This window comes from Coturnix japonica, chromosome 1, assembly GCF_054131305.1.
Source record: "Coturnix japonica strain WE chromosome 1, WE-NBRP24, whole genome shotgun sequence".
NCBI lineage: Eukaryota > Metazoa > Chordata > Aves > Galliformes > Phasianidae > Coturnix > Coturnix japonica.
Genome location: NC_140663.1, coordinates 30216123 through 30242100, shown reverse-complemented (window position 1 = coordinate 30242100; position 25978 = coordinate 30216123). Strand labels below are relative to the sequence as shown.

Genomic DNA, 25978 nt, shown 5'->3' with positions numbered 1-25978 from the left:
AACCGCACTTACACGTCCTGTCGCAACGGTGCAAGAACTTGAATCATAAGAAATCATTAAAAATCGTATTTTCACATCGCTAGTATTTATTTCCTTTCAGAATATTAACTGTAAGAATAGAGCTGCGGGAGGTAATGACAGGAACCTGGTAAGAGTTCCTAACAACCTAAGGCTGCCACATCACCGCCGCTCCGTTCCCTCCCACGAAGGACGCGAGCCCCCACCCGGCACCGCACGGACGGGACGGGGCAGAAGGGCCGAGGGGTGTGTGTGTATGGGGCCGCTCACCGGCGCAGCGCAGGCCCTGCGAGACGACGAAGCGGCAGCAGAGGTCGCACCACGCTCCCGCCGCCGCCGGCACGAAGCGGTGCGGGGCGCTCGGAGGAGCCGGACGGCAGCAGGACGAGCCGGGGTCGGAGCCGGGGTCGGGGCCGGGTCCCTGTGGGGCCGCCGCCATGCGCGCTCCTGTGGAGAGCCGCTGAGCGCGGCCCTGCCCGCCGTGCCCGGGGCTCGGCTGCGTGCGGGAGGCGCCGCCCGGCGCTCCTCAGCCCGGTACCAGTGACACCGCGCGGCGCGCAGGGGGTGGCTGCGGAGCGTAATGAGCATCCCATAATAAGCCGCTTTTAGACACCGTGCCTTTCGAGCTCGGGTTCCCTCGGGAGGGTTCCGGAGAGGCGGGAGCGGCCCGGACCCGCAGCGCTCCACAGTGCCTCAGAGCTCCTCCGAGTTACCGCCGTGACCGGAGGGGGCAAGAGAAGGACCCCACACGGACAACTACGAGCCAACAACAAAATGCCCACCCTCTTCCATCCGGCCTTGTTAACCCTTATGGCGGCACTATATCCAATATTATACTACTGTTACCACTATGACAGCACTTGGATTCAATTAGCGCTGACAAGAGGACTCCTCCACAGCCCAAGAACTCCAGCACTCCCACAGGGAGCTCATTTTCATCGTAACGGGTATCAGTTCTAAAGCAGAAAGGATGAGTGGCTCTACTGGCAGCCATGCTGGGTGTTCAGTTGTCTGGGACACCACCAACTAATGTTGTGCTTTGCTGCTTCAGATGATGCCACGAAGATGATCAGGGGGCTGGAGCACCTCCCCTATGAGGACAGGCTGAGGGAGTTGGGTTTGTTCAGCCTGGAGAAGAGAAGGTTGCGGGGTGACCTCATTGCAGCCTTTCAGTACCTGAAGGGAACTTACTCCCAGGGGGGGAGTAAACTCTTCGAAAGGGCTGATAATAGCAGGACTAAGGGAAATGGTTTTAAGTTAAAAGAGGGAAGATTTAGATTGGATGTTAGGGGGAAGTTCTTCACTAGGAGAGTGGTTAGGCCCTGGAACAGGCTGCCCAGGGAGGTTGTGGATGCCCCGTCCTTGGAGGTGTTCAAGACCAGGTTGGACGGGGCCCTGGGCAACCTGATCTAGTAAAGGTGTATGTTTGGTGGCCCTGCCAGGCAGGGGGGCTGGAACTACATGATCCTTGAGGTCCCTTCCAACCCGGGTCATTCTGTGGATTCTGTGTAATTCTGTGTGATTTGAAGCTTATTTCATAGGAGCGTACAGGGAAATAAGTATTACAAAGTTTACTGAAATGAACCAAAAACAAAACTGGAAAGACAGAAGAAAGGACACAGCCCACAGTCAGTGGTCAGTGATGTATTTAAGTCATTCACTCATGCATTTTCACAATTCATATGACAACAGATTTGTTTGAGTAACAGATAATTAATATACTACGCTAAACCCCCCAAAACGGCAAACCAGCTTCAGGAGGAAGAACCATATATTACTTTCTATTACTTCTTTTGGCAAATCAGTGGCATGACTGATAGCATTGGGACACTTAGCATGAGCCAAGAGCTCCATGGTATCACATGCCGCACCTCAACAGGAAAAACATACTGACTTCATAAGAAGGCAATCAGCAGATCGTGAACTGATTACATCCTTAGATAGCGCTTAGTTAAAATTACTTTCCCTCAAGTAATTTTAACAAGATTAAGATCATTGATGTATTTAGCAACATTAAAACCAGCAATGTTTAAAATGAACATAACAGAACGTAAATCAGCTTCAACCATGAAAAACAATGCCGCACGTATTTCCATATACAGACAATATAATCGCAATGAACTTTCCCATTCAGATTGCTTCGGTATAAAGGACGTTGAAAATCACATATTCCAACTCACGCTAAGTTTCTCTTAAAATTCAGAGCCTTTGAAATAGCAATGGGTTACCAACGTAATGTTGAAAATTATATATAAAGTCAGCAGTGGCTGTGGTTCACCTCTCCAAGATCAGGACTGGTTACATTACTTTTCTAACGCCACTGAGGAGGCACAATGCTGTCTCTTCAGCTCACTGCTCAAAAAACCTTTGTAAGATCAGTTTTTAACCTCTAAAAATTATGCCTGCAAAAAGGATTTCGGATAAAACGATCTTACTTTAAGAACCCAATTCTCTTGTAGTGAGCAACAAGATTTCAGGAACGTTCCCAAAGTGCTGTAACTCTACAAAAGGAGTTTCTACATTCAGTCTGACACCTGCAGTGCCAAACTTCCTTATACGGAGCAGACAATACGGCATTGAATATGGGCAAGGACTTTAAGAAAACACTGAATTTATTTTCCCATAGAACTAACAGTATGCACATGAAGAAAAGACAAATGTGTTTCCACTCTGTCCTGTCTGTGCTTTTCGTCTCCATTCACACTTATTTAAAGAGCTTACTGAAAACAGCTCCCCTGTTTTGGGTTGACTAGAGTCATTCAGCTGGTCTCCAAATAGAATCACAGAATTACAGAAACCCCAAGGTTGGAAAAGACCTCTAAGATCATCCAGTCCAACCGTCCACTTATCAGCAGTACTTCCCCCTGACCATGTACCTCAGTGCAACACCTAAATGCTTCTTCAACACCTCCAGGGACGATGACTCCACCACCTCCCTGGGCAGCCTGTGCCAATGCCTGACCACTCTCAAAGAAGTATTTCCTAATGTCCGACCTGGCACAACTTGAGGCCATTCCCTCTCGTCCTATTGCTGTTACATGAGAGAAGAGGTTGACCCCCATTACATCACAACCTCCCTTCAGGCAGTTATAGAGTCTCCCCTGAGCCTCTTCTTCTCCAGACTGAAGAACCCCAGTTCCCTCAGCCTCTCCCTGTAAGACTTGTGCTCCAGGCCCCTCGCAGCTTCACTGCCCTTCTCTGGACACACTCCAGGGCCTCAATGTCTTCCTTGCTGTGAAGGAACTCCACGACACCCTTTAAAGATTAATCATCGTTTTTAGACTGCTATAGGTTACTCTTGCAATAACAAATAAATTGCATCCTGAAAAAGGTGGCAGTATTAAAACCAAACAAATGTCAACTTCATCAACAACACTTTCGCCTTCAGGACTATGTCAGAAATCCTCCAAGAATTAAATTCCCTGCCAGGATTAATTCTGCCCTAAATGCTGCCAAGAAAAAAAAAAAAAAGATATATATTTCTTCTGTATTTACATATTATACATATTTACATTGTTTTTAATACTACAGTTGCAGAGGAAAAAAAAACCAAACTGGATACAGATTTATTATCTGCTTTTAAATGTCCCATCAGTATTTTTTCCCTTTGAAAAATGTACAAATCTTCAGGGTCTTTAAAAGTCAGATACAGTCCACGTTCCTCAGGCCACCATCCGCAGTCAAAGCACCAAATCTGAAAGGAAAAAGCAGCGTGTTCTTAGGTGATTTAATAGATCAAATACAGAATCAATTAATCCTTACTTCATTGAAAAGTTAAGAGAACAAACTGAACTGCTGCAAAAATACTACGTGTAAATTTGGAATTAACCCCCCCGTGCAACAAGTATTTCTATCAGCTAAACCTATGTGACATGAAAATGAAGTCCCAATCGCTACGTCAGAATGAAGTTACAGTTATGTTTCAAAGTTGCAAAGAAAGGCTTTTTGTTGCACTTCAGATCAGCAGGTCAAGATGTATTTGCTGTTAGATCACAGAATTGTCCCTTAGTTTGCATTTCTGATCTACAAAAGGTAGAAAATAAAGCTTGCTCCCACTAACAGCCCCAAAATGAAAAATGAAAAACAAATGCTTACCTTTCCAAAATATGATTGTTCTCAGCCAGCTCTTTAACAACCCCTTTCATTTCCTCCTTTAGTTTCTTCATACTGTGGTAGGAATAAGCCAAAGACAGGTCACCATTGTTATAGAGACAGCGCAATCACTCACCATCACAAAGCCTTCAGCAACTTGTCATTATGTGCAAAATAAGAGACACATATCAGGTTGGTTATTTACTAAAAGTAATGGATGATCATTAATGTTGCCCTTTACTCGCTTCCAAGTCCATACTGCCGCTTCAGCAATACAAAGGCTTTTTTCTGCAATAATTATATCATAGAATCATAGAATCAATCATAGAACAATAGAATTACCCAGGTTGGAAAAGACCTTGAAGATCATCAAGTCCAACCGCAGCCTAACCAGTACCCTAACTCTAAAGACCCTACACTAAATCATATCCCTGAGCACCACATCCAAACGGCTCTTAAACACATCCAGCGATGGCGATTCAACCACCTCCCTGGGAAGCCTATATCATTCTTAGCCTTAGCGGAGCAAACACAAAGCCAACTGTAAGCATTCTTTCCAATCCATCTGTCTAATAGGCACGGCATATGACATCAATTCAATTAATAAGTTCTCACCCAAGAGTCATTTCTACTAATGTGTTTGAACTTGGATAAACTGTATTCATGGTATGTTTCATCCCAGTGGAAGCTGCAAACATTTTCTGAGGTAGAGCATCTTGTAACTGCAATAGATAAAAAGGAAGTGTAAGTTAAAATACAAGTTGTGATATATTTCTTGACGTTCACCGTTTCTCAATTCTCTGTTGCTGAGATGCTTTACTAAATCACTGCAGTAGTGAGCTATGAGGTCATCGTGGCAAGATCTTTATAGACGTGACCATCAGTTTTCTGATGTGTTCCATCTAAAGTGCCTCAAGCTTTTGTAATAAACTCATATGAAAGAATTATCTATTTCTTATGTTCTTAGATATCCCAAGGGAAGAGGATTATAATGAATAAATGGCTTCCACGGTGCTACTAAAATACAAGCAAATAACGAGTAAAACATTGCTCTTCACTATTTCTTAATTGCTTCATGGCAAGTGTTTTTTCATTTATATTTCCTTCATAAAGAATAACAACTCGATGGCAAGAAGATGCTCTTTAAGGTTAGACTGAGATTAGGTTTTGATGTGGGGACATCGTACTAAGTATGATGTTCAGGTCTCATTAAGGTTACACAGAAAAGAGTAAAGGTACTTCTCATTCTCTCTGTTTTGAGGTAATTCTGATGAGTTTGCACCCAACGGAGACACTGTCCAAATCTTAATGGAACTTCTTTCACACCACCAGCAGCATTACATTAGCGTGTATCTTTGAGCGTGTGTTCCCTGATCATGAACGTGAGTAATGTTTTATGCTCCATGAGCGTTTTCACACAGTCCTCTAGGCGCTCACATACTATTACGGTAGTAATTGCACAGAAAACCTCTCAGTGAACCCACATCTGTCAGCACAGATTTTTATGGGAGTGCCAGCAATGCAAAAAAAAAAAATGCAACCAAACAGAACACTCAAAAGAAAACACAAAAAATCCACCAAGTCGGCATTTGTAAATGAGGCTTTCCTTTATGGCATTCCTACATCATCAATGAAGCTACTCTAGACCAAACTTTACATCCATGCATGCCTACATTTTAATGCAACTGCATTAAGTACAGCTCACTATAAACAGCATTTATTTCTGCAAAGCCTTTCCATAATTTAGAAGAATTTTACCTCATTTATATAATCCTGGTATTTGGATACTTCTTCTTCAATGTCAAAACATTGGTTGGTGAGAGCCAGCAGCTGCTTCCTTGTGTGAAGCATCTTCCTAAATGAGAAAACGTAGCAGTTTTCTTTTAATTATATATAATTATATATATATGTACTTTTAACTGACACACATTACCAAATACTAAAGAAAATAAAAAACTTGCCTTGTCCAGTCCTCAGCCTTGTCCAGAAACGCATCGTACTTGCTGACACATTCATCTTTGAACAGAGCAATGGCTTTGGTAGCATGCAAATACAGCTTCTGCCTGCAACACAGAAACAATTAAGAGTGCCACGCTGCTTTCAGAGCCTCCTTCAAAACAACAAACAAGAGGTATGCAGACTTAAAACCCCTTCAGATCAACTTTATTCATACCACTGTAATGTATGAGAACTCAAAAAACTGCCTGAACTGACAGGTTATCTCAAAAACAATCCTTGGCAGGGAGAAATTGCAAGTATTTGCATATGAATAATTGATCAAATGTGCTTTTGTAGTCAGCATTTATCTGAGCAGGTATATTCAAAGGAAAGCGGCTCTGAATGGAAAGGACGGAATCCATTATTATTTAGTTGCCTTCTATGGATAATTGGAACATCCAATATACATAAATAATCCATTGTGCTGAGTAATATCCTTGGAAGAAAGCAGCTGGAGTTCTGTGGTAGGTTAAGGTAACAACGAGAAAAACAGCACGTAGATATAAAGACAGGAAAACAAAACAAACCCAAATTCTGGTTAGCACTGCAGACAGTAGTTCCATAGAACTGCCATACTGTATTACACATTGCACTAGGAAGTAAAACTAAGGCATACGGGAATAGATATGGGAATAGGTATGGGAATAGGTATGGGAGTAGGTATGGGAGTAGGTATGGGAGTAGGTACAGTCTAACAGCTGCTTCTATTGCTTCATTAACTGTTGCATGATAACCACTGGGATATTTCCATCTCAATAGCAAACAGGACAAAAAGGAGTTCTATATAAGGCAGTTATGCTCAGATGAAGAACATCTGCATTTAAAAGGAATGGATGTGAAGGAACTCCACTGCCAGAAAGCACCACATTAAAGGATGCTGGCACTCTCTATATTTAAGATATTTAAAAATATATCTTTGTAAGACAGAAATTCTAAAGAAGATATAATTTGCAGCAATAATCAACAGGAGAGGTTAACACGGAGAGCACCTGAAAGCAACTGTCTCCCAAAGTTAACTTCAAAACTTACTTGTCAAACTTGTGAATCTGTTCTTCATTATAGGGAAGCCCTATGGTCAGAGCAGACAAGAGACATTACTACTTTAATTCCGTTAATTGTATTTACATAAGACTTCACTTAGATGACCCATTTTCAGCATGTTTTTCTTCTGTGTTAAGTAAAAGCAGCAATTTACTTTTTTTTTCCTCCTCTTTGTTGCAATTCAAATCTCTAAGATTCTTAGCAGCATTTCATTCATACAGGCATTAAGAAGATAACTAAGAAAGGCCTACACACACATTCACTGTTGCTGACTAACCCTCATTGCTACCACAAATATCCATGTAGAACAAGGACTGACTTGCCATTTATATTACAGCTTACATTAAAAATGAATGAAATAAGTGACTTACTTCGTTCTTGTTTGTCTTTTTTGAACTGATAATAAATATCTGTGATTGAAGATAGCAGTGTCTGCAGCCTTTCACAACTAGAATGACAAAAATAATAAAACATTTCATCTACAAACTCAAATAGCCATTAATGAGCTTTATGAACTACAACACAATGTAGAAGTAATCTACATTAGAATAGTCAATACAGTTACTCACTTTCTGTCTCTCGGATGCATGCCATCTTGATTGGCCCAGGTGTCAGCCAGTAAACCACCGGGAGAAAGTTTGGCTTTGATATCTTGAAGACTTGTTTCTATTGTGCCCTGAGAGCTGGAGAGCTAAGTAAGAGCAAGAAAGTTCAAGCGATCTTACTGCTGGGCCAAGGGAAAAATTAATCTACACTGCAAACAGGCTGAGAACATCAATGTCCATTTGTTTAACTGACCTTCATTAAAGAACTACAAAGCTTTCTCCACTGAAGCTGGTGTTTCTATTAGTTAATATCTAGTTTCGTTTGAGGCTTTAATAGTAAGACTGTACCTTTCCTAAATTCCCTATTTACTTCTCCACTAGTTATTTTGGTTTGCTAAGAGTTCACATAATGACTACAAGCGTCGTTCATACATTTCCTTCCCCGCAGTTCAGAAAGATAAAAACAAAATAAAAATGCACTAAGCACCATTTGCTTTCTAGAATAGTGAACTTAATAGACGGGTGTCCTGGGAAAAGGTCTGAAGTTATTTGCAATTATCCCTCACTTGTCTGGAAACTTAATACAAACTTCAAAACAGAACACTCTGAAGCATGTTTGTGTGTGTATCGCTTCAGAAAGCCAAAGAACAGTTTAAAATCACTTAAGGAAACAGAAAAATACATTTAGTGGTTATAATTTTTCACTTAAGTGAAGTGTAGTAAATGGAATTGAATTGTCAGGGATGACACAATTTTCATTAGAGTGGACTAATGCCAGGATTTAGTGTTTGCAGAAAGGTATCCATATCTCAGCAGAGGCATCTTAACAATCTTCAGCAGTCTAGAGATTTCTTGGAAAATACAGAAAACCCTGAGTTACTGGTTTGTAATTGTAGACCACTGCTCTGAAAATAACATGGGCTTTGACAAATACTCACCCGCAACAATTTCGTGTTTATCTCTGAAATTTCATCCACTTCTGACGATTCCAAGTTGATCTGCATCAAATTCTCATATCTGACCATGACAAACAGAATATTTATTAAAAAATAACCAAAAGAGTAATGCATTCACTCCATATTTTCTTTGAAACTAAATATTAACAATAGCTACCACTTCTTTTATATGAAATACAGTTTTTAATCAAGCAACCATGGAAGACAGACAACCTAAAGCAGCTATTAGAAAAGAAAACCTTTTTCTCAAGAAAATAATAATTCCTTCAGTATTTTCCTACCTTTCATTTGTTAAAAATGAATTTGAAACATTTATTCAGAAATTCTTAATTGTATTCCCATTACCTGCATTCAGCGGGCAGCAGAAAACTATTTTTCTCATCACGTCACTTCTAGAAAGTTACCAAACTACAGATTCTTAAGGTAGTTAATGGTGCAACAGATCAGTGCACCGAGTCGTTTTTAATGCAGAAACATACTTGGAGAGGCTGGGTTACCAAATGTTAAAGGCCAGGCCAAGAGCTGATACTTTCCATATGACCACAGTTCAAGTGTTTAATAAATCATTCCGGTGGTTATTTGTCTTGCTGGGAACCAGCTCAGCTACTTTCAAACAATGCATACTTTGCTCAAGGTGAATACTCTGTTTGCCTTTCAAATAACAGCCCTGCATTGCCAGGCTTTGTGGCAGAGCCTTGAGAAAGTAGAACAAGAGGATTTGTCTTTTGCTAACTCTGAGAAAGTCCTCTAAAGTGAAATAAACTGAAAGCCCGCTGAAAAAACACATCCAAACACACAGCAAATTTCTATTCACAAGACTCCAGTCTGCAAAAGAATGTAATCTGTGTTCAAACTGTTGATCTGAGATTCGACTGAATACCACAGAGTCGTACATCAGAAATGACTGATTTCTTCTGAGCAGCGAGTGCCATTCACCTGCAGGACATGGCTGAATACTGGAAAATGTCTGAGCCAAACAGAGTGAACAGGAACCAATGCTGTTAGCTACCATAAGCTGGCTATTGTATTCCAACATGAAAATGCAAAGGTCTTAACGCTGTGAATGTGGCAGTGCTCAAAGCCATCCTTCACATATGAAACCAAACTCAATGACAAAAGCACTAAAGCAGTACTACAGCAGTAAATGAGCTATGTCTAAGTAGTATGTCTAAGTAGAAAAAGGATGTGTGCAACTACTATTCAACAGCAGTTACTTGCACCCACTAAATTAAGGAGTAAAAGTAATACTAATTTGAGTAGAACAGATTACTAAACCTGCTGAAGTGAAAGCAATGCATCACAACAGCTATACTAATTCCAATTTAATTGTAAATGCAAAACCCTGTAAATGTTCATAACTTAAAATATCATTGTTATTAATGATGAAAAATCAATGCATTTGGTGTACAGCTTCTACTCACATTTTCTCTGCTTTTTCAATGTTTCTGCTGCAGAAATCCAGTCTGATGACAACCTCGGTCTTTTTATGAACCATTTCATTGTAATCATCCTTGATTATTTCACTAAAAAAGTAAAGCATTAGTCTATAACAAATGCCATCCAACTGCCACCTTACCAGCAGTCAAGTTATATAGTCATATACCTACTGTAATTAACTGCTACTAAGAACTGCTTTCCTTTAGAGACACATTAGTATAATCCTCATACAAAACCATCTTGTACATGCACCTTATCAGAGGCTGAAAATTAACTAGTCACGGGAGAAAGAGAAATTGCAAATACTTAAATATTACTACATATAAACAAATATATGTATATAAAGGAAACATATATATATATGTTTATATATATATATATTATATATATATATATATAATTTAAAAAATAATAATAATCCCATAACCCAAACATAAAGGAGCCTCAGTGCTCGAGGACAAGCTTCCATCTCCCAAAGCTGTTGTGTATATATATATATATATATATATATATATATATATATATATATATGTTTCCTTTATGATCTAAGAAGCGGAAGGATGCAAGAAAAAAAGAAAACTCCCGGGTCAGCAGATCCCAAAATCACATATTGAAGACCAAGGTACATCTCAATATCTCAATTGAAAACAAATAAATCATGCTCATAGCAATTGAATCAGTTGCTTACATTAGCCATCGTATTCCTTTTCGCATCAGCTCCTGGTAAAGTAGCAAAGAACTGGCAACTCTACAGGCATAACATACGATACGTGTTACTTCCTGGTGGAAAACACAGACAATATTAGTGCTAATCTGACATTATCTTAACAGTTCTTTCAGGTCAATTAATCACAACAAAGCAACAAAGATTAATAAAATAAAGAGCAACATGAAGCTGGTAGTAGAAGGTGAATAATTTTGCCCAAACTTTAGTCAGGAAACAATGGAATACTCATTATGGAGGCAGAGTAAACAGCGAGTTTTTCCAGTTATGCTAAAATATCTGTTAGGGATGACAATAAGGCTCTTATAAGCAAAATCACACCACTTACTCTCGGGATCTACTTTAACTTCTGTAAAGGGACAAGTATATTTCCTCAGTAGTTTAGGAAATAAACTAAAAGAAACTAATCAAAACGATTTATTTTACAATTCTAAGGCTAGGGACTCTTTCAACCTTACAAGTTTGCTTTATCACTGAGAACTGAGAACAAAGTTTCATAAAAGACAGTTAAAAATATCCTAAATAATATGAAATGCTGTCCTTCTGTTAATTTATTGTAAAGATGTTTGGTTTTTGAAGAGACAAGTGCTTTTAGGATTACCAAACTGGAAAAATAAAGCTCCTCAGCAGCCACATTTTATAGGCAAAGCATAAAAGTGTTTGTAACAAAATCAGGGCATGGTAATGCACACATCCACTAGTTATAGAAGATCTGAAATTGGCAAGTTCCTTTCTTCACATCACTAAACTATGGCATAGCAAAGAACTTGAACTTTAAAGGCTGTTTCTGTTTGGTTTTTCAAATGCAAAATCAATTTGTATACAAACTCTGACTTTATTAAAATATAATTCTAGAGCCCCTTGTTAGCAAATACACTTCTGCCAGTAAGAATTCTCACCACCATATAAAACTAGTTTTATTAACATTATTCATCTGAGAACAAAGTAGTTTTCGTTTCAATATGATAATCTGAGACAGCTGTATACATTAAAAATCGTCGTTACTCACTTTAGCCATAGTGGCATCCCCATCCAAGTCATAACGTTGATGCACTTTAGGAAGCAAAACTGAAACACAAACCAAACATCTGTATTTCCTATTGTCCGCAATAGACTTTAAAAGCCTTAATAAAACAGATAAGCTAATATGTTTAAGAAATATTTATTACTGAAACTCAAAAGCACAACTGAGTCAGAAGCAAGGAACTCGAAAAGTATCCCATTTTGTACCCTTACATCAAGCACCTCCATACAAAAAGCATTACTCTGTTATCCAGCTCAGTGTGCTTTCTCCCACAGCAGACAACAGCAGAAGCTTAAGGAAGTATGTAAGAACAGGACAAAAATCCAGTTTTCCCTCAAATTCTCCCAGACTCACACTATCTGTTTCAAGGTCTTCCTGAGATGTGATGAAATTTGTGTTTAATGAAACCCCCAATATTCCTTTTCTTCCATTATTTTAACAGGAGCCTTCTGAAACCATTAAAAGCTTTCACATTCAAATTCTACAGCAAAAAATCTGCGATCTAAGTATGCTTTGTGCAACTGAAGCATCTCACATACAGTCTCATCTCACATAAAACAGTCATTGTGACAAGTGAATTTGGAATGTTATGGTTCTTCCATTGGAAGAGAAAGTAAGCAGTGCTTACAAAGGTTCTATATGCTGCTCAGATACCTATGCAAACTGCACAGGCATCTTCCTCTGCTCCCCCATCACCTCTCTCTTAGCTGAAAGTTTATATATTCCACTCATTTTTAAGTTTTTCCTGATGCTTTTGTCAGAATATGTTTTATTACTTCTGTACCACCACTGAATGAGGAGGAAGGAGGGCCTGGGACTGCCCAGGAACTCAAAGGTCAAAAGTAATGGCACATAGTATGTTGATGCTGAGGGATTATGACTTTTTTAAGCCTCACTGAGCATTCCCAGCTTTCCTCTTGCTGTTTTGACCACTGCAAAGCACTAAGCAAATTACTGCATTGAACTATCCATTAAAACTCTAAGATCTTCCTGAATAGAAAGGTAGGAAACATTAAAGCAGAGTCTTTCCATTAAGCTCAAGCTGTTTCCCCTCCCCACCCTGCCCACTATTTTCATATGCATTTACACGGAGATTCGTCTACACTGTTACTGCCAAGCCTTTAAATACTACATGGTTCTCACACACACCTTAATGAACGAACAGATTTGTCTTATACACCTTAATGTGGAACCTTGAGCAAAATGCCCTTCACTACCTTTTTCAGATTGCTTTTAAACAGGCTGCACAGCACAGATTTCACACAAATCTCCACTAATGAGCTCTCCACTGTGAAAGCCAACCACTTACTTCTGCTCCTCAGTCCCTTGTTTGGCCCTGTGGGAGATCCTTCCTTCTTATCTTATGATTGCTTACATTCATGGAGAGTCCGAAGGGCTGGACTTTACTGAATACCTTTTTGAAACCCAGTGTAGCCTCTATCAGCTGAACCTCCTTTGTTCTCACTCTCATGGACTCTTTCAGAGAGTTCTGACACAATATAAAGGCCCTGCTGACCCTTCTGCAGACAGCACTCCTACCCACACTCTTCAGCACCTCCGTGTGAGCACCAGCTGGCCCCAGCAGTCAGTATGTAGGACATACCGACAAAAGCAGCACTGATCTCTCAGCTGAAGGCATGCCCTCCAGCTCATCCCTCATAAAGAAGGGCTCTGGCACAGGCTCACTGTAAGCCTCAGTGAAAGATGCAAACATAAAAAGTCAGTTCTGTTTTCTTCCTCTTCAGCATTATCTTCTAAGCAAATCTAAGTTGTTAAGACCTTCACCTTAACATTAAGACTAACCACATTCACGAGGAATAAAGCAGAGCAGAACCTGAATTTCCACTTGGTGAGAAGTGTAACAAGAGAACCAGCTGTGAATTACATTCCGTAAACTTCCTTTCAGCTTGTTACGAGTGTTATACTGCAAGCGGCTACTCTTACTGTAAAAATATGCTGGATACTCAGTTTTATTTTTAATTGGATTGCTTACTTAGAAATTCTGATATACAAAAATAAATCTCCAAAACACTCTTAGCCATACCAGACATAAAATAAAACTATTAGGGTACTTATAAGAAGGAGGAAATAGCCATTATATACCTTCTTCATAGACTAATCCAACGATGTTCACAGCCTCTCTGCTTACTACAAATATAGGATTCTCCTCAGAAGTTCTGGGAAAGTGCTGTGCCAGTCTGCCAGGCTCCAGTATCAAACGCCGACCTTCGTATATAAGTTCTTGATTCTGAGATGGTATCTTTGTCTGTTTGTAGACCAACTCATGAAATATAGCAGCTCTACAATACAAGAAATACATACGGTAGTAGTTCGAGTCACTACAGTACAACAGTTCAACAACTCCAATTACATTACTTAAGTAAAATAAGTAAAAAAAATCCTTTTTACGTGTCTTGAATTACGTACTGGTTCGATACATAAGGCATCTGACCCAGAAGACAAAACTGCCCAAAGCTCCAGCTTGCTTTGTTACAAAAATAGATGCAGTTTCCTGCAAAACATCAAACTTCTGCATTTCTCTCTGATTTTCCACCTTTTGTGAATGTAAACAAAACCTGCTTTGCCCTGAAGTCTGAATATTGGTAAAAATGGAAAGGAAGGATGAGCCCTTCAGGCACACTGACTTCTTAAGTATATATGGATGGTCTCCCAAAGAGAAAGATCAAGTAGTTATACATGTCAAAAAGCATACACCCAAAATTCAGCCTTGAAGCTAAAAGATAGACAGATTTACTTCCTGAAACAGCAGAGATTGAGACAACCAAGAATACTCTGGTGTTTTAAATTCAGTAGTCAAAGGATACCATATAAGAATGTACAACTTTAAAAAGCAACAACAACAAAAAAATATATAAAATAGGAAGGACCAATTTGTTCCAGTGCTGCACAGGAGGCAGTGTCACCTCTTAATACTACAGATAGCATGCAAATAATTATAAAGGTAAATAATTATAAAATAAGTGAAAAATAAAGTGTAAATAGCAATGATTGCTACAAGCAAGATTCCACTGCAAAAATAGCACTCAGGCAATACAACACACTGAATAGAAAAGAAGAAGTAGAAAAGGCCAGAAATTTATGTACGCATTTGATGAAATAACTGCATCTGTTCTCTTATTTAAGAATAATTCATTCTTCACATTATCTGTAGTAGGGCAGGGAAAAGCAATTTATTTTTGTATCATTCTATAAGTCAGACTTTTTAGCTTTTAATATCAGTGCTTTACGGTGATGAAGTGAACTCTGTATCACTCAGGATCCTAAACTGTAGCAATACATGGACTCAAGTTGTGCCAGGGCAAGTTTAGGTTGGATATTAAGATGAGCTTCTTTACAGAAAGGGTAGTTAGGTACTGGAATAGGCTCCCCAGGTAGGTGGTTGTGTTTAAGAGCCGTTTGGATGTGATGCTCAGGGATATGATTTAGTGTAGGGTCTTTAGAGTTCGGGTACTGGTTAGGCTGCGGTTGGACTTGATGATCTTCAAGGTCTTTTCCAACCTGGGTAATTCTATGATTCTATGAATACAACTCCAGAAGCCTGGAAGTTGTATGTCAGACACAGAGACTATGCACGTTTTGTTTTCCTGATGACAAAATAAGCACAGCGAGAACTGAACATGTTTTCTGAAAAGCTACTTTGTAAATAGTATGCATGAAAAACTTAGCATAGAGAAACCTGGGCTTCATTGGCATCTACTACAAACACTAAAACACTATAAAAATTCATAAATTAAGCCTGTGTCACTGATTAAGACCAAATCTAAAATCTGCTGATTCAACCTTCAATTATTTTATTTTTGTTAGAAATATTTTATGATCAAGGTATTTCTGTGCACTGTGAATACACAGAAGAATTACAAGGTTACACTTCTCAGGCACACCACCAAGGAAAGGCATATGTACAATGTTACATATGTAACATTGATACTCTCAGGTCAGGATTTGGTTTGCCTGAGTAAGAGCAAAAAAATGAATATAAATGAAAATAAATGAAGTGAACAACACTTAAAACCATGACACTTACGTATTATAGCTGTGAATATAAACTTTGTGCAAGGTCATCTGCTGCAGTGAAAAGATGTGGATTATGATTCGGTGCAGTATGTCACTTGTCTCTGCGAAGAACTGATCGAAGCCCCAGCATTTCTCCTGGTCTGCTTCCAGAATATTTGCAAGGACAGGTGTGAGAAGTACCTGCAGACCCCTGCAGGACACCAGGGAGAGAGAAAAACAACTTGGATTTACACAGATCTTTTCACATTTTGACTTGCTTCATGAACATAAGTCAGTCCCGTTATGCCCTGTAGAATATCCCACTGTTTTTTTTATTTCCTCTGCTTAAAAGCAAAATGTTTAATGGCAATGCCCATTGTTTAATTATAACACACCATTTGAGGCTTGACTATCACATATTTTTCCTTGGTATATAACTAAGTTCATAGTCACTGGAAAAAAAATGACAAGCAATTTAAGAAGTCTGCATCTTAGGGCTAAATTAATGTTCCACCACTGCGGGGAATGATCTTTTACTGAGCTCTCACCAACACTTAGAGCAGTCTAAGTAGGTAACTGCCAGTGAAACTTGCTGACCCAGCTGCTTTGTGCATTGCTTTCAGTCACAATCAGCTTGGTTAGCAAACATTTATTATTTGAATTGTGAATTGCCAGTGCTAAAAACACACCTGGATTGAGATGGGGCCAAACAAGCATTTGATACATGCAGCTCACCATCTGCAGAGGAAAGTGGGAAACTATTGCCTTACAGCCATTGCTATTCTATGAAAAGACAATTTAAGTTTCTTGCATTTCTACTTTGAAAATCTGACACGTACAGAATATTAGGGATGCTACTTGTGTGTTATGTTTAATGTACATTTTGGAACTGTTTTTCCGTACCATTTTCTACTGTCTAATCTTTGGGATGTGTTACATCACATCCTTTCAGAAAGGGCAAAACAGAGCACGTCAAATTCAAGGTTTATTAAATCTTCATACTCCTTTCTGAGGGAGGATAACAATAGTAATCATCTTTATTTTACTCACACCATTTCAAATTCTTTGGTGCTCATTTGTAAATTAGCAATAGTAGAAATATTATGGATAGATGGGAAGAAAAAAAGACATTTAATGACCCAATCAGTACACTATGTAGAGCTATAGAAGAGTTCAAAGAAAACAACTGCAACAGTCAGACCTCTGTTCTAAAGGACCAGTGCTGAGAAATAACTGCAAAAGCACAATTAAGTGGCCCTGAAACACTCTGTGAGAAGTTCAAACTTACTTTGAAAGGCTGCAAGAAATAGGCATGTCCCAGCTCCACTCAATTGGACCATTTGCTGCTTTCTGTATTCCAGAAATAGCACCAGAAGGCTTCCCAGTGATTATTTTATACCTGCAACACATTATCAATACAGCATTAACAAATTGTTACCTCTTATATGCAGGTCTAGCAAACTGACCCTCAAGATAAAATCAATAATATAAATTCTGAACCAAGAGTAAATGTTAGGCCAACTTGTTGTTTTGAGGTGGTGCAATAGTCAGGGAACTTCGCTTACAAGCTGACACCAAGTGGTGTTAAAATAAACCCTATTTAATGAAGAGGAAACACTTCGAACTACATTGAAAAAGCAGGTTATTTCTACCCTGGATGTGAGAAAAGAAATAGGAGAAATCTCAGTTACTACTGTAAGAAACAGTAGTTTGTTCACAAGTATTAATTAATCAAAATCAGATTGCCAAGCCTCTAATGTTGGGATTTACTTGACTAACTCACAGCATGTTCCATAGCAAGCCATGACATTTAGCTACCAAAAAACTCACCTGGGGATCAAAAAATGAACAGGAGGTGGTGGGCTATGAGAAATTACTGCAACATGAAATTATTCATCAATTTGGATGCAATTCAGCACTATCTAACTCTGCACGTAGCAGGCTGGTATTTCTCCAGCTTCTCATGAAATAAACCAGGAGCAATAGATTATTACAGAGCAAGAATTTCATCTGTGCTCTCTTTTCTCAGAGGATGAACTACACACAAAATGTACTCCTGTCTGCTTGAGAGCATGAAACAGATGAGAATGCCTGTGGGAGAACCAAAGCATGGGTAGTTCTTTAAACTAAGAAAACTGGAATCAGCCTCAAGCATTACCAGTACAGAGGAGCTCTACAAGTATCAGAGTCTCCAGCTCCCACCTTGATTTGCTTTTTAAATGTAACATACAAAAGAACACCAGAATAAAATGAAAAATAAATCCATTCCAACCAGCATGTTGCTGTCACAAGTTCTGTTTTGCATTTGGGAGCTACCTGCTGTCTTTAGCTGGTTGCATGAAATAAGCAAAACAGTCATCTGCTAAAAAAAACCAAAACACGTCAGCCTCATGCATAGTGTATGCATTCCAAGGCAGCCTGGAGAGACAATCGTATAAAAAGACAACAAACATTTACAGCACTGAAAAAAATTCAGAATACTGCAACTTCATTTGAATAATCAAGTTACACACACTGCAACTGACCAACCTACAGCAATGGTGAAGGAAAGGTGTGTGGAAAAACATCTGTATTCTGGAGGAGCTCTGATGCTTAATTCAAGTCCAGAGGTTCCACACATTAAAATCCTTGTTGAAGGAGAATTCTGAAGAACATTATGCCTTAAATATTTTCATTATTTTACTGTAAATATGTAGGATTTCTTAAAAAAAAAAATTTAAAAAATCCCAAACATTTAATGTACTGATTTTTTATTTATGAGCAGATAAAATTAACCTTCTAAATTACCTACATCACTTCCTTGTTTCTACGAGGTCCTTCAAAGGGTCGGAAAGGCAAGCTCCCCGTTGCAGCGTGATAAAAGGTCACCCCTATACTCCACAGATCAACTGTGGCTCCATACTTTTTCTGATGCTCTTTCCTCAAAACTGCTCGCTCATACATATCAGGATGCTAACAAGAAAAAAAAATAGATAAAACAAACATAATATCATGTTATGAACATGATATTTTAAGAACAAAACCGCAATAATTTCAATATTTTTTTTAGGTTGGATGTTAGGGGGAAGTTCTTCACTAGGAGAGTGGTTAGGCCCTGGAACAGGCTGCCCAGAGAGGTTGTGGATGCCCCGTCCTTGGAGGTGTTCAAGGCCAGGTTGGACGGGGCCCTGGGCAACCTGATCTAGTAAAGGTGTATGTTTGGTGGCCCTGCCAGGCAGGGGGGTTGGAACTACATGATCCTTGAGGTCCCTTCCAACCTGGATCACTCTGTGATTCTGTGATTCACAGCAAATTATTTAATCAAAAATCAAAGGTAGCTGGTATCACAGAATTTGCTTAAGTTATTCCAACAGATTACCACAAGGTGCTCTTATGTATACGATAGCTACTTCTAGTTTTGACAATAGTATGTTAAAATTCAGTCAGAACTAGTCTACTAGAATATAACAGCACCAGAGAGGAAAATTACAGAATCATAGAATGGCCTGGATTGAAAATGGTCATCAAATTTCAGTCTCCATTACATATAGGGTTGTCAACCACCAGACCAGGCTGCCCAGAGCCACATCCAGCCTAGAATTACAAGGGTTGGAAGAGACATCTGTAGATCACCCAGTCCAACCCCCTGCTAAAGCAGGTTCCCTACAGTAGGTTGCAAAGGAAAGCACCCAGCTGAGTTTTGCATATCTCCAGAGGAAACTGCACAATCTCTCAGGGCAACTTGCCCCAGTGCTCTGCCACCCCCAAAGTAAAGAAGGAAACCTTTACTCATCCAGATGATACTGAAGCAACAAAAGCTAAACTGGAAAAAAGTCCACAGCAAAGGAGAGTATCAGTTACAATACTAAACATGGGAAACCACACAAATTAGATCTGGAAATTATTTAAAGTTCTGCTGCCACGTCAGAACTGGCGTGACTCAGTTAAGAAGGTGGAAAATCTAAACACAAGTATAATACAAGGATTTCATTATTAATTTCCAACAGTCTGAACTATATCTATACAATTATTGTCCCAAAGGGTCCTAAGTTTTAAACAGTTTTTCATCAGAAAGTAAAATCACACAGGCTTACTAAATACTCCTCTGTGCCATAGAGTGAAACAAACTGTTCATCATCTTCAAGCTCCCTGGCAGCACCGAAGTCTGTCAGTTTGTACACGGACTGACCATCTTCACCTATAACACGCATGATGTTGCCTGGTTTGATGTCACGGTGCACTATTCCATTCTCCCGGAGATGATTCATCCCAGCCACTTTCATTAAAAAAAGAAAAGAAAAGCAGAATTTGACACGTATCTTGGCACTTACTGCATAAATGCTGACCTGAAACTGAAGCTAAGAATACATGCGTGTTTGCTTTCTCACTGGGAAATGAGAACAAGAAGAGGAATACAATTAACAAAAAGACTGGAAAAATTTCTTAGCATTTTTGCTTTTTTCTTTATATTGCTAACTTAGATTATTTCTTGCCCTCAGTAGCACCCTTCCCATTAAATACTGGCAGATGTCTTACTAATGACAGGCACACACAGGTAAAATTCATTTTATTCCTAATTTCCCCTTCAGAGACTAATTATCACTAGAAATCACTCAAATACAAAGTGACAAATAATCTTAAAACTGGCGAACAAAATGGCAATTATTTAAGTAAAAATGTTTAAAGCTTTGCTTCTTAATTCAGCCATCTACACCAACATGACACGTACTCCATGACTCCACATGGCCAACTTAATTTGCTGAATTACTTAACTAATTTAAACTTCTCATCTCTTGCTATTCAAAGATCAACAAAACACGTGCAAGTCTGTTTAATTCAATAAGGCTGAAGAGCAAAGGTTACGTACCTACATCTCTTAACACAATTAAGAACTCTGATTCTGGTAAACCAAAGGCGTTGGATGGTTCCTCTAGAACTGTATATAAACTTCCACATGGACAAAATTCCATAACTAGCACTTTGTGCCTAGTTGTTGTCTGGAAAACAATTACAAAGGACAAGTTCATGAATACTATGAAAACAGTGTCAGAAAACACACACACAATGGAAGCTTACTTTCAACAATGAAGAAAATCAGTGGTAAAATCACAAATATCATTCCAGAGATCTTGAAAAGAAAGCCAGATCATTTTTAATATCATCTCACATATTCTAACATGAAGAAAGCCTCGAGTTCTGGGTCCTTACAGGGTACACAGCAATATTAACAGGTGGGCAAACAAAGAACTGAAGAACAGAAGAGCAGACAGTAGCAATTCTCCTTTCTTATTTAGCTGTCTCAGCATCTGGGTCATTTCAACCAATCGGTCTCAAGTTTTAGCACTGTAATTCAAACTCATAGGAAGTTCTACATGTACTACATCATTGTTTGAGTTGATTACAAGACAAGATCCAGAGTTACCAAAACATCTCCAATTTCTGAATGTTTACTGTATTTTATCTATATTCACTTCGCTTAATGTTTCTACATCTTATCAGTATGTATTACATATTAATACACATTGATAACTTAAAAATACCAGTTCTTAGGACAGCACCTTCTTGGGGTGGCTTTGAAGAAACAAAACCTGTATCTCAACACTGAAACAAAGCCTATTATTTTAAGAATAACAAAAAGAAAGAGAAGAAGGATAGTGGGATCTGAGTATTTATCTTATCACATAAATTACTGTTCTTAAAAATTCAAATTTATCATTTCTAAGTGAAGATAAAGCAAAAAGACAAGTTACTCTGGTTACTACCATGTACCTTGGTTCTCAACTACAATTCATTACCTCTTCCTCAATAGCAAACAACTTGACAATGTTTTTATGGTTCAGTTTCTTCAGTACTTCAAACTCTCGCATCTGAACATCCACGGGACGAAGGAAACTTATACTGTTAAATACTTTGACAGCATATAAATCCCCAGTTTTCTGTTAAAAACAAAACAAACAACGAGTGATTAATCAACCAGAAGCCTAAGACTGTAAATATGCACATATCCACTATTCAAGCATTCTCATATCTTTCGCTGTTTGAGCTAAACCAGACTAGAAATACCTCAAAATAGTATCTTGTTTTAAGATGAAATTTAAGATTCTCCTAAAAATAAGTAAATAAATAAATAAATAAATATTGATTGACTTAGCGGAACCACTGTGCTGAAATTCACTCACCCAAAGAAGTACATAAACTGCTAAAATACTGCTCAGTGTTGCTTCACATAGATGGGGACTGTAGCAAACTCTGTAGCTTACATCTAATTTTATAGTCATTTGACGGCATTATTACTATGTAAGTGAATGCCACTTTCACAACTAGGCTTTTCTTCATTTGGGGAGACATAGTATAGAATTCATTGGAATGGAATGACCTACAGAAAGAAGGTCATTTTAGCTCCTTGGGTTACAACATATACAGCAGAACACCATTTATATGGTAAAACTGCTCAAAGATGCAGTGTGAGGATTACTCAAGGCACATCACCACAAAAGACAGTGTCCAGCATATGCTGGAAGCACTGATGTAAGGATGAGCATCACAGCAGCTTAATCAGATGAGAATACATTACAAATATTGTACTGATTGTACGAGATCAGAAAAAAGAAATATGAAAACTTTAAAAAGACAAACTGACAAGACTTTTACTCCTATTTAAATTCTTAAGCAAGGAGTGTTTTATTCATAAACTCCAAGAACGGAAGGATTCATGGCCTCAAGTTGCGCCAGGGCAAGTTTAGGTTGGATATTAGGAAGAACTTCTTTACAGAAAGGGTAGTTAGGTACTGGAATAGGCTCCCCAGGGAGGTGGTTGAATCGCCATCCCTGGATGTGTTTAAGAGCCGTTTGGATATGGCGGTCAGGGATATGATTTAGTGTAGGGTTTTTAGAGTTAGGGTTCTGGTTAGGCTGCGGTTGGACTTTAATTACTAATTACCATTAGTAACTCTTCACAAACCTTATGTCGCCCCCGGAAAACATTGGCAGTAGCTCCTTGTCCTAGAATGTCAGATAATAGCCAGAGGTAATTTGAGGTGCTCTGCATCTTTACTTTCCTACTAGACAGCCTCGGCTTTGACCTTAAAAACAAGAAGGTAAAATATACCAAAATATTTTAGTAAAATGCACAATTGGGACTTCATAATTACAAGAAAAAAAAAACAAAAACCACAAGCAACTCGATAAGAAAAGCCAAAAAACTCACAGACAACTGCAAAAACATACAAAGACAATTTAAAAGAAGCAGACATAAAATTAAGAAGTGAAACGCAAAACCAAAACCAAGCTCAACACTATCACAAATCAAAACAAACGCTTATGACACAATCCTACCAAACTACATGAAGAATCAGCTGCAAAAGCAAAGACCATACAATCGTTGCTCTACTGTAAATATGTTTTTAAATCACACAGTAATGGAAACTACAAGAAAGAGTCAAAATGATGCACCAAGATCAGCAGGACAAGCTATTATTCAGTCTGTATATGGGAACTGCTGAGTCACGGCCTGAACCACTCATTGATCACAAGGGGGAAAGACCCAGTCAGCCCTGGGAGCACAGGTGAGGGCAATTCAGCTGTGTGACTGGAAGGGGTGGAGCCTGGCTGTGCCTCTCTTAGACCCCATTTAAGGCCTGACTGCCACAAGGGAGAGACCTCTGGTTGGAGATCCCTCCTTGGTGAAGCTTTCCCCTGTGAAGCTGGAATCTTCTGATACAGATGAGCAACTGTCTTCTTTTGTAACGCCTTTTTGTCATGCTAGTCCTTCCACCATCATTCCTTTGTTGTAATGCCCGTCCCATTGTATTGACCTGTCCAATTGCTACAGCATATAGCACCAAAGAACACACAAGATGAGAAAACAAGGCAGATAAAAGCATGTTTTTAGATCAACTTGGTCCTAGAACAACTAGATAATGGAAGATGGGGCCCTTGTACTTGAGTACAGCTATAGAGAGACTGTACCAGCAACTTACAAGCTCTTCTGAGATGAGTTAGGTTACAGTCACAGTTAATGCAACTATTACCAGCTTTTTGCTGAAACCACTGATTAGTGCAGGAAGAAATCAGAGGACGCTTTTCTCACTTCTGAAATTTCACATTTAGTACATCATGTCATTTTTAAATACCACCGGGCTTCCCCACCCTCCATCAACTACAAGGTGTCAAACACGTAAGTCACAGATTCGAAAGAAAGAAAACTTTGATCAAATAAAAATGATTAATAAAACAGAAGCACAAGCTTTTTCCCCTCGCCAAACCAGCAGGAGCTGCAGTTGAGCACCTTTACCTTTCTGGTTTAATCAAAGCACTACATTTGCCATTAAACTGAGCAAAAAGATGAAAGATTAAAGAGGCCAGACCTAAAGAATCCTAGCAGCAGGATGCAGACCAGCGCAGTGTAAGGTCCCTCAGTAGCAGCCTCTCTGCACTGCCTGCACCAGAGCATCCCAATAGCAATGACTGAAGCCAGTCAGTAAGCAACAGCATGCTGAGGTGCCCACCTTGCCCCTGCTCCAGGCCAGACTCCTGCCGTGCACGGAGACCATAGTGTTCTCTGGCTTTGGGCATGTCTCCATGCACAACTGATTTTATGGTTTTATTTAGCTATTGGCTCATGTAAGGTGTGGAGCTCTGGATACAGCTGCCCCAGAACACTGAACTAATATCATGGAGTGCACAGAGTGCAACTATACAATGTGAAGACATGCCATTACTCCACATTAAGCCCAGAATCATTCAGCAACAGCATTTCTAAACATAGTTCTTTACACTCAAAGAAAGGTTTTCTCTCAAATCTTAACAAAAATATCTTGAGTTTAAACTAAAATATCGATCTCTATACACACACAACAACCTTAAAGTTCTGTTATTTCTGCTAAGACAATCTCTAGTTCTGAGTACCAACTTCTTCCAGAGAGCACTCCTGTAGATGAATCCTTTTTAGGCAGATAGTACATAGATGAGTCAAATCAACACTCGAGTTTCTTCACTGATATCCACTCCAATACTAGAACTGTTAGCGGCCCATTAGAGATGGAGACTCTGCCCAAAGTAAGAGATGAGGCAGCTTACATATGAGGTTTGCTCTCTCCCTTGCACCTCTACCTGCAGGACCAGTCCTGTTACTAGTAGATTCAACACCAAATGTTCTATTTCCTCACATCTCGTGCTCACTATCACTTAATCTCGCACCAAATGAGTCAGAAGTTCCTCACATGGGCATTAAAGTCTCCTACCAAGTGCTGATTTACTTTCCCCACGACTTGTTAGCAGGCTGCTGGGTCAGGGGCTGCTTTTTAGTGACTTGAATATTCTTCGATGTCTCTTTACTTGGCAGCAGCAGAACAAGCTGCACTGCTGATATGATTTTGAAAGCTCCCCACGCTCTGAAGCAAGAAGAGCGCTGCTGCTGCTGCTGCTGCTGCGAACTATCGCGGGTTGGCTGCTCATCCTGCAGGATGGCTGAGCGAACAGCAGCGAACAGCAGCTGGGCACGGAACTGAGTGTGCCGGGCAGGGCAGGCGGCACGCAAGGTCCCGCACAGCACCAAGGCTGCTTTGCGGCTCCTCACCCCCTGTAAACACGTCAGCGTTCGGCCCAGTCCCCTCCTGTTATCTCTCAGGAAGGAAGTTTCCTCCCCTCAAGTTCTCGCTTCCCCTCGTTGGGGTTTTCCCGCATTGGCCCGGCGCTCAGAGCACGGAGCAGGGCGCTCCTCGGGGGCTGGAGGCGGCGGCGGCCTCGGGGCGGCCCCATCCTCACACCGAGCCTCCCGCACTGAGGCTTTGAGCCGCCCAGGCCTCAAGCCTCGCCCCACACAGGGCCGCTCCGCGGTCGCCCCGCTCCGCCGTGCCCGCCGCGCTCCTCGAGGCTCCGCAGCTCCCGGGAAGGCCCCGCCGCCTCCGCCCCGCCGAACCGGAGCCTTCTTTCCCGAGCGGCAATCTGGGATCACTGCTCCCTCCGGGCCGCGGCCGCCCCCCGGCACGGGCTGACCTCTCCACGGGCTGACCTCTCCACTGCCCAGCCCAGCCCAGCCCAGCCCACCGGCCCCGGCCCCACGCACCCAGCGCCGCTCTCCCTCCTGCCCACCGGCCGCTTCCGGCTTCCTGGAGCCGCGCTGTGGAGGCGGGGCGGGGCGGGGCGGGAC

The 25978-nt window shown here is 40.1% G+C and overlaps 1 protein-coding gene across 4 annotated transcripts; it reads right to left on the bottom strand.

Moving 5' to 3' along the window:
* Positions 1-1647: 1647 nt before the first annotated feature.
* On the bottom strand, positions 1648-25945 carry TBK1 (TANK binding kinase 1). 4 transcript variants are annotated; one of them, XM_085514326.1, is made up of 21 exons: positions 25895-25945; positions 22790-22910; positions 21624-21764; positions 20696-20825; positions 19923-20104; positions 18641-18801; positions 17138-17248; positions 15881-16060; positions 13939-14135; positions 11821-11879; positions 10776-10867; positions 10072-10173; positions 8633-8711; positions 7719-7840; positions 7521-7597; positions 7138-7177; positions 6068-6173; positions 5869-5961; positions 4726-4832; positions 4114-4185; positions 1648-3712 (listed from the first exon to the last, which is right to left on the bottom strand). In XM_085514326.1, the coding sequence occupies exons 2-21, from the start codon at positions 22874-22876 to the stop codon at positions 3661-3663; spliced, it is 2190 nt and encodes a 729-aa protein (XP_085370452.1). In that variant the 5' UTR covers positions 22877-22910; positions 25895-25945; the 3' UTR covers positions 1648-3660. The 4 variants fall into 4 exon arrangements, with proteins under 4 accessions (XP_085370452.1, XP_085370458.1, XP_085370466.1 ...); XM_085514332.1 differs by lacking the exons at positions 22790-22910; positions 25895-25945 and having other exon boundaries at positions 21598-21737; XM_085514340.1 differs by lacking the exons at positions 19923-20104; positions 20696-20825; positions 21624-21764; positions 22790-22910; positions 25895-25945 and having other exon boundaries at positions 18637-18773.
* Positions 25946-25978: the final 33 nt, after the last annotated feature.

Coding starts and splice junctions, on each gene's coding strand:
- TBK1 (XM_085514326.1), bottom strand. CDS start 22,876: ATGCAGAGCACCTCAAATTACCTCTGGCTATTATCTGACATTCTAGGA. Junction 5,962..6,067: donor CTGAGGACTGGACAAGGCAA/GTTTTTTATTTT, acceptor TCATTTAGGAAG/ATGCTTCACACAAGGAAGCA. Junction 4,186..4,725: donor TTAGTAGAAATGACTCTTGG/GTGAGAACTTAT, acceptor TTCCTACCACAG/TATGAAGAAACTAAAGGAGG.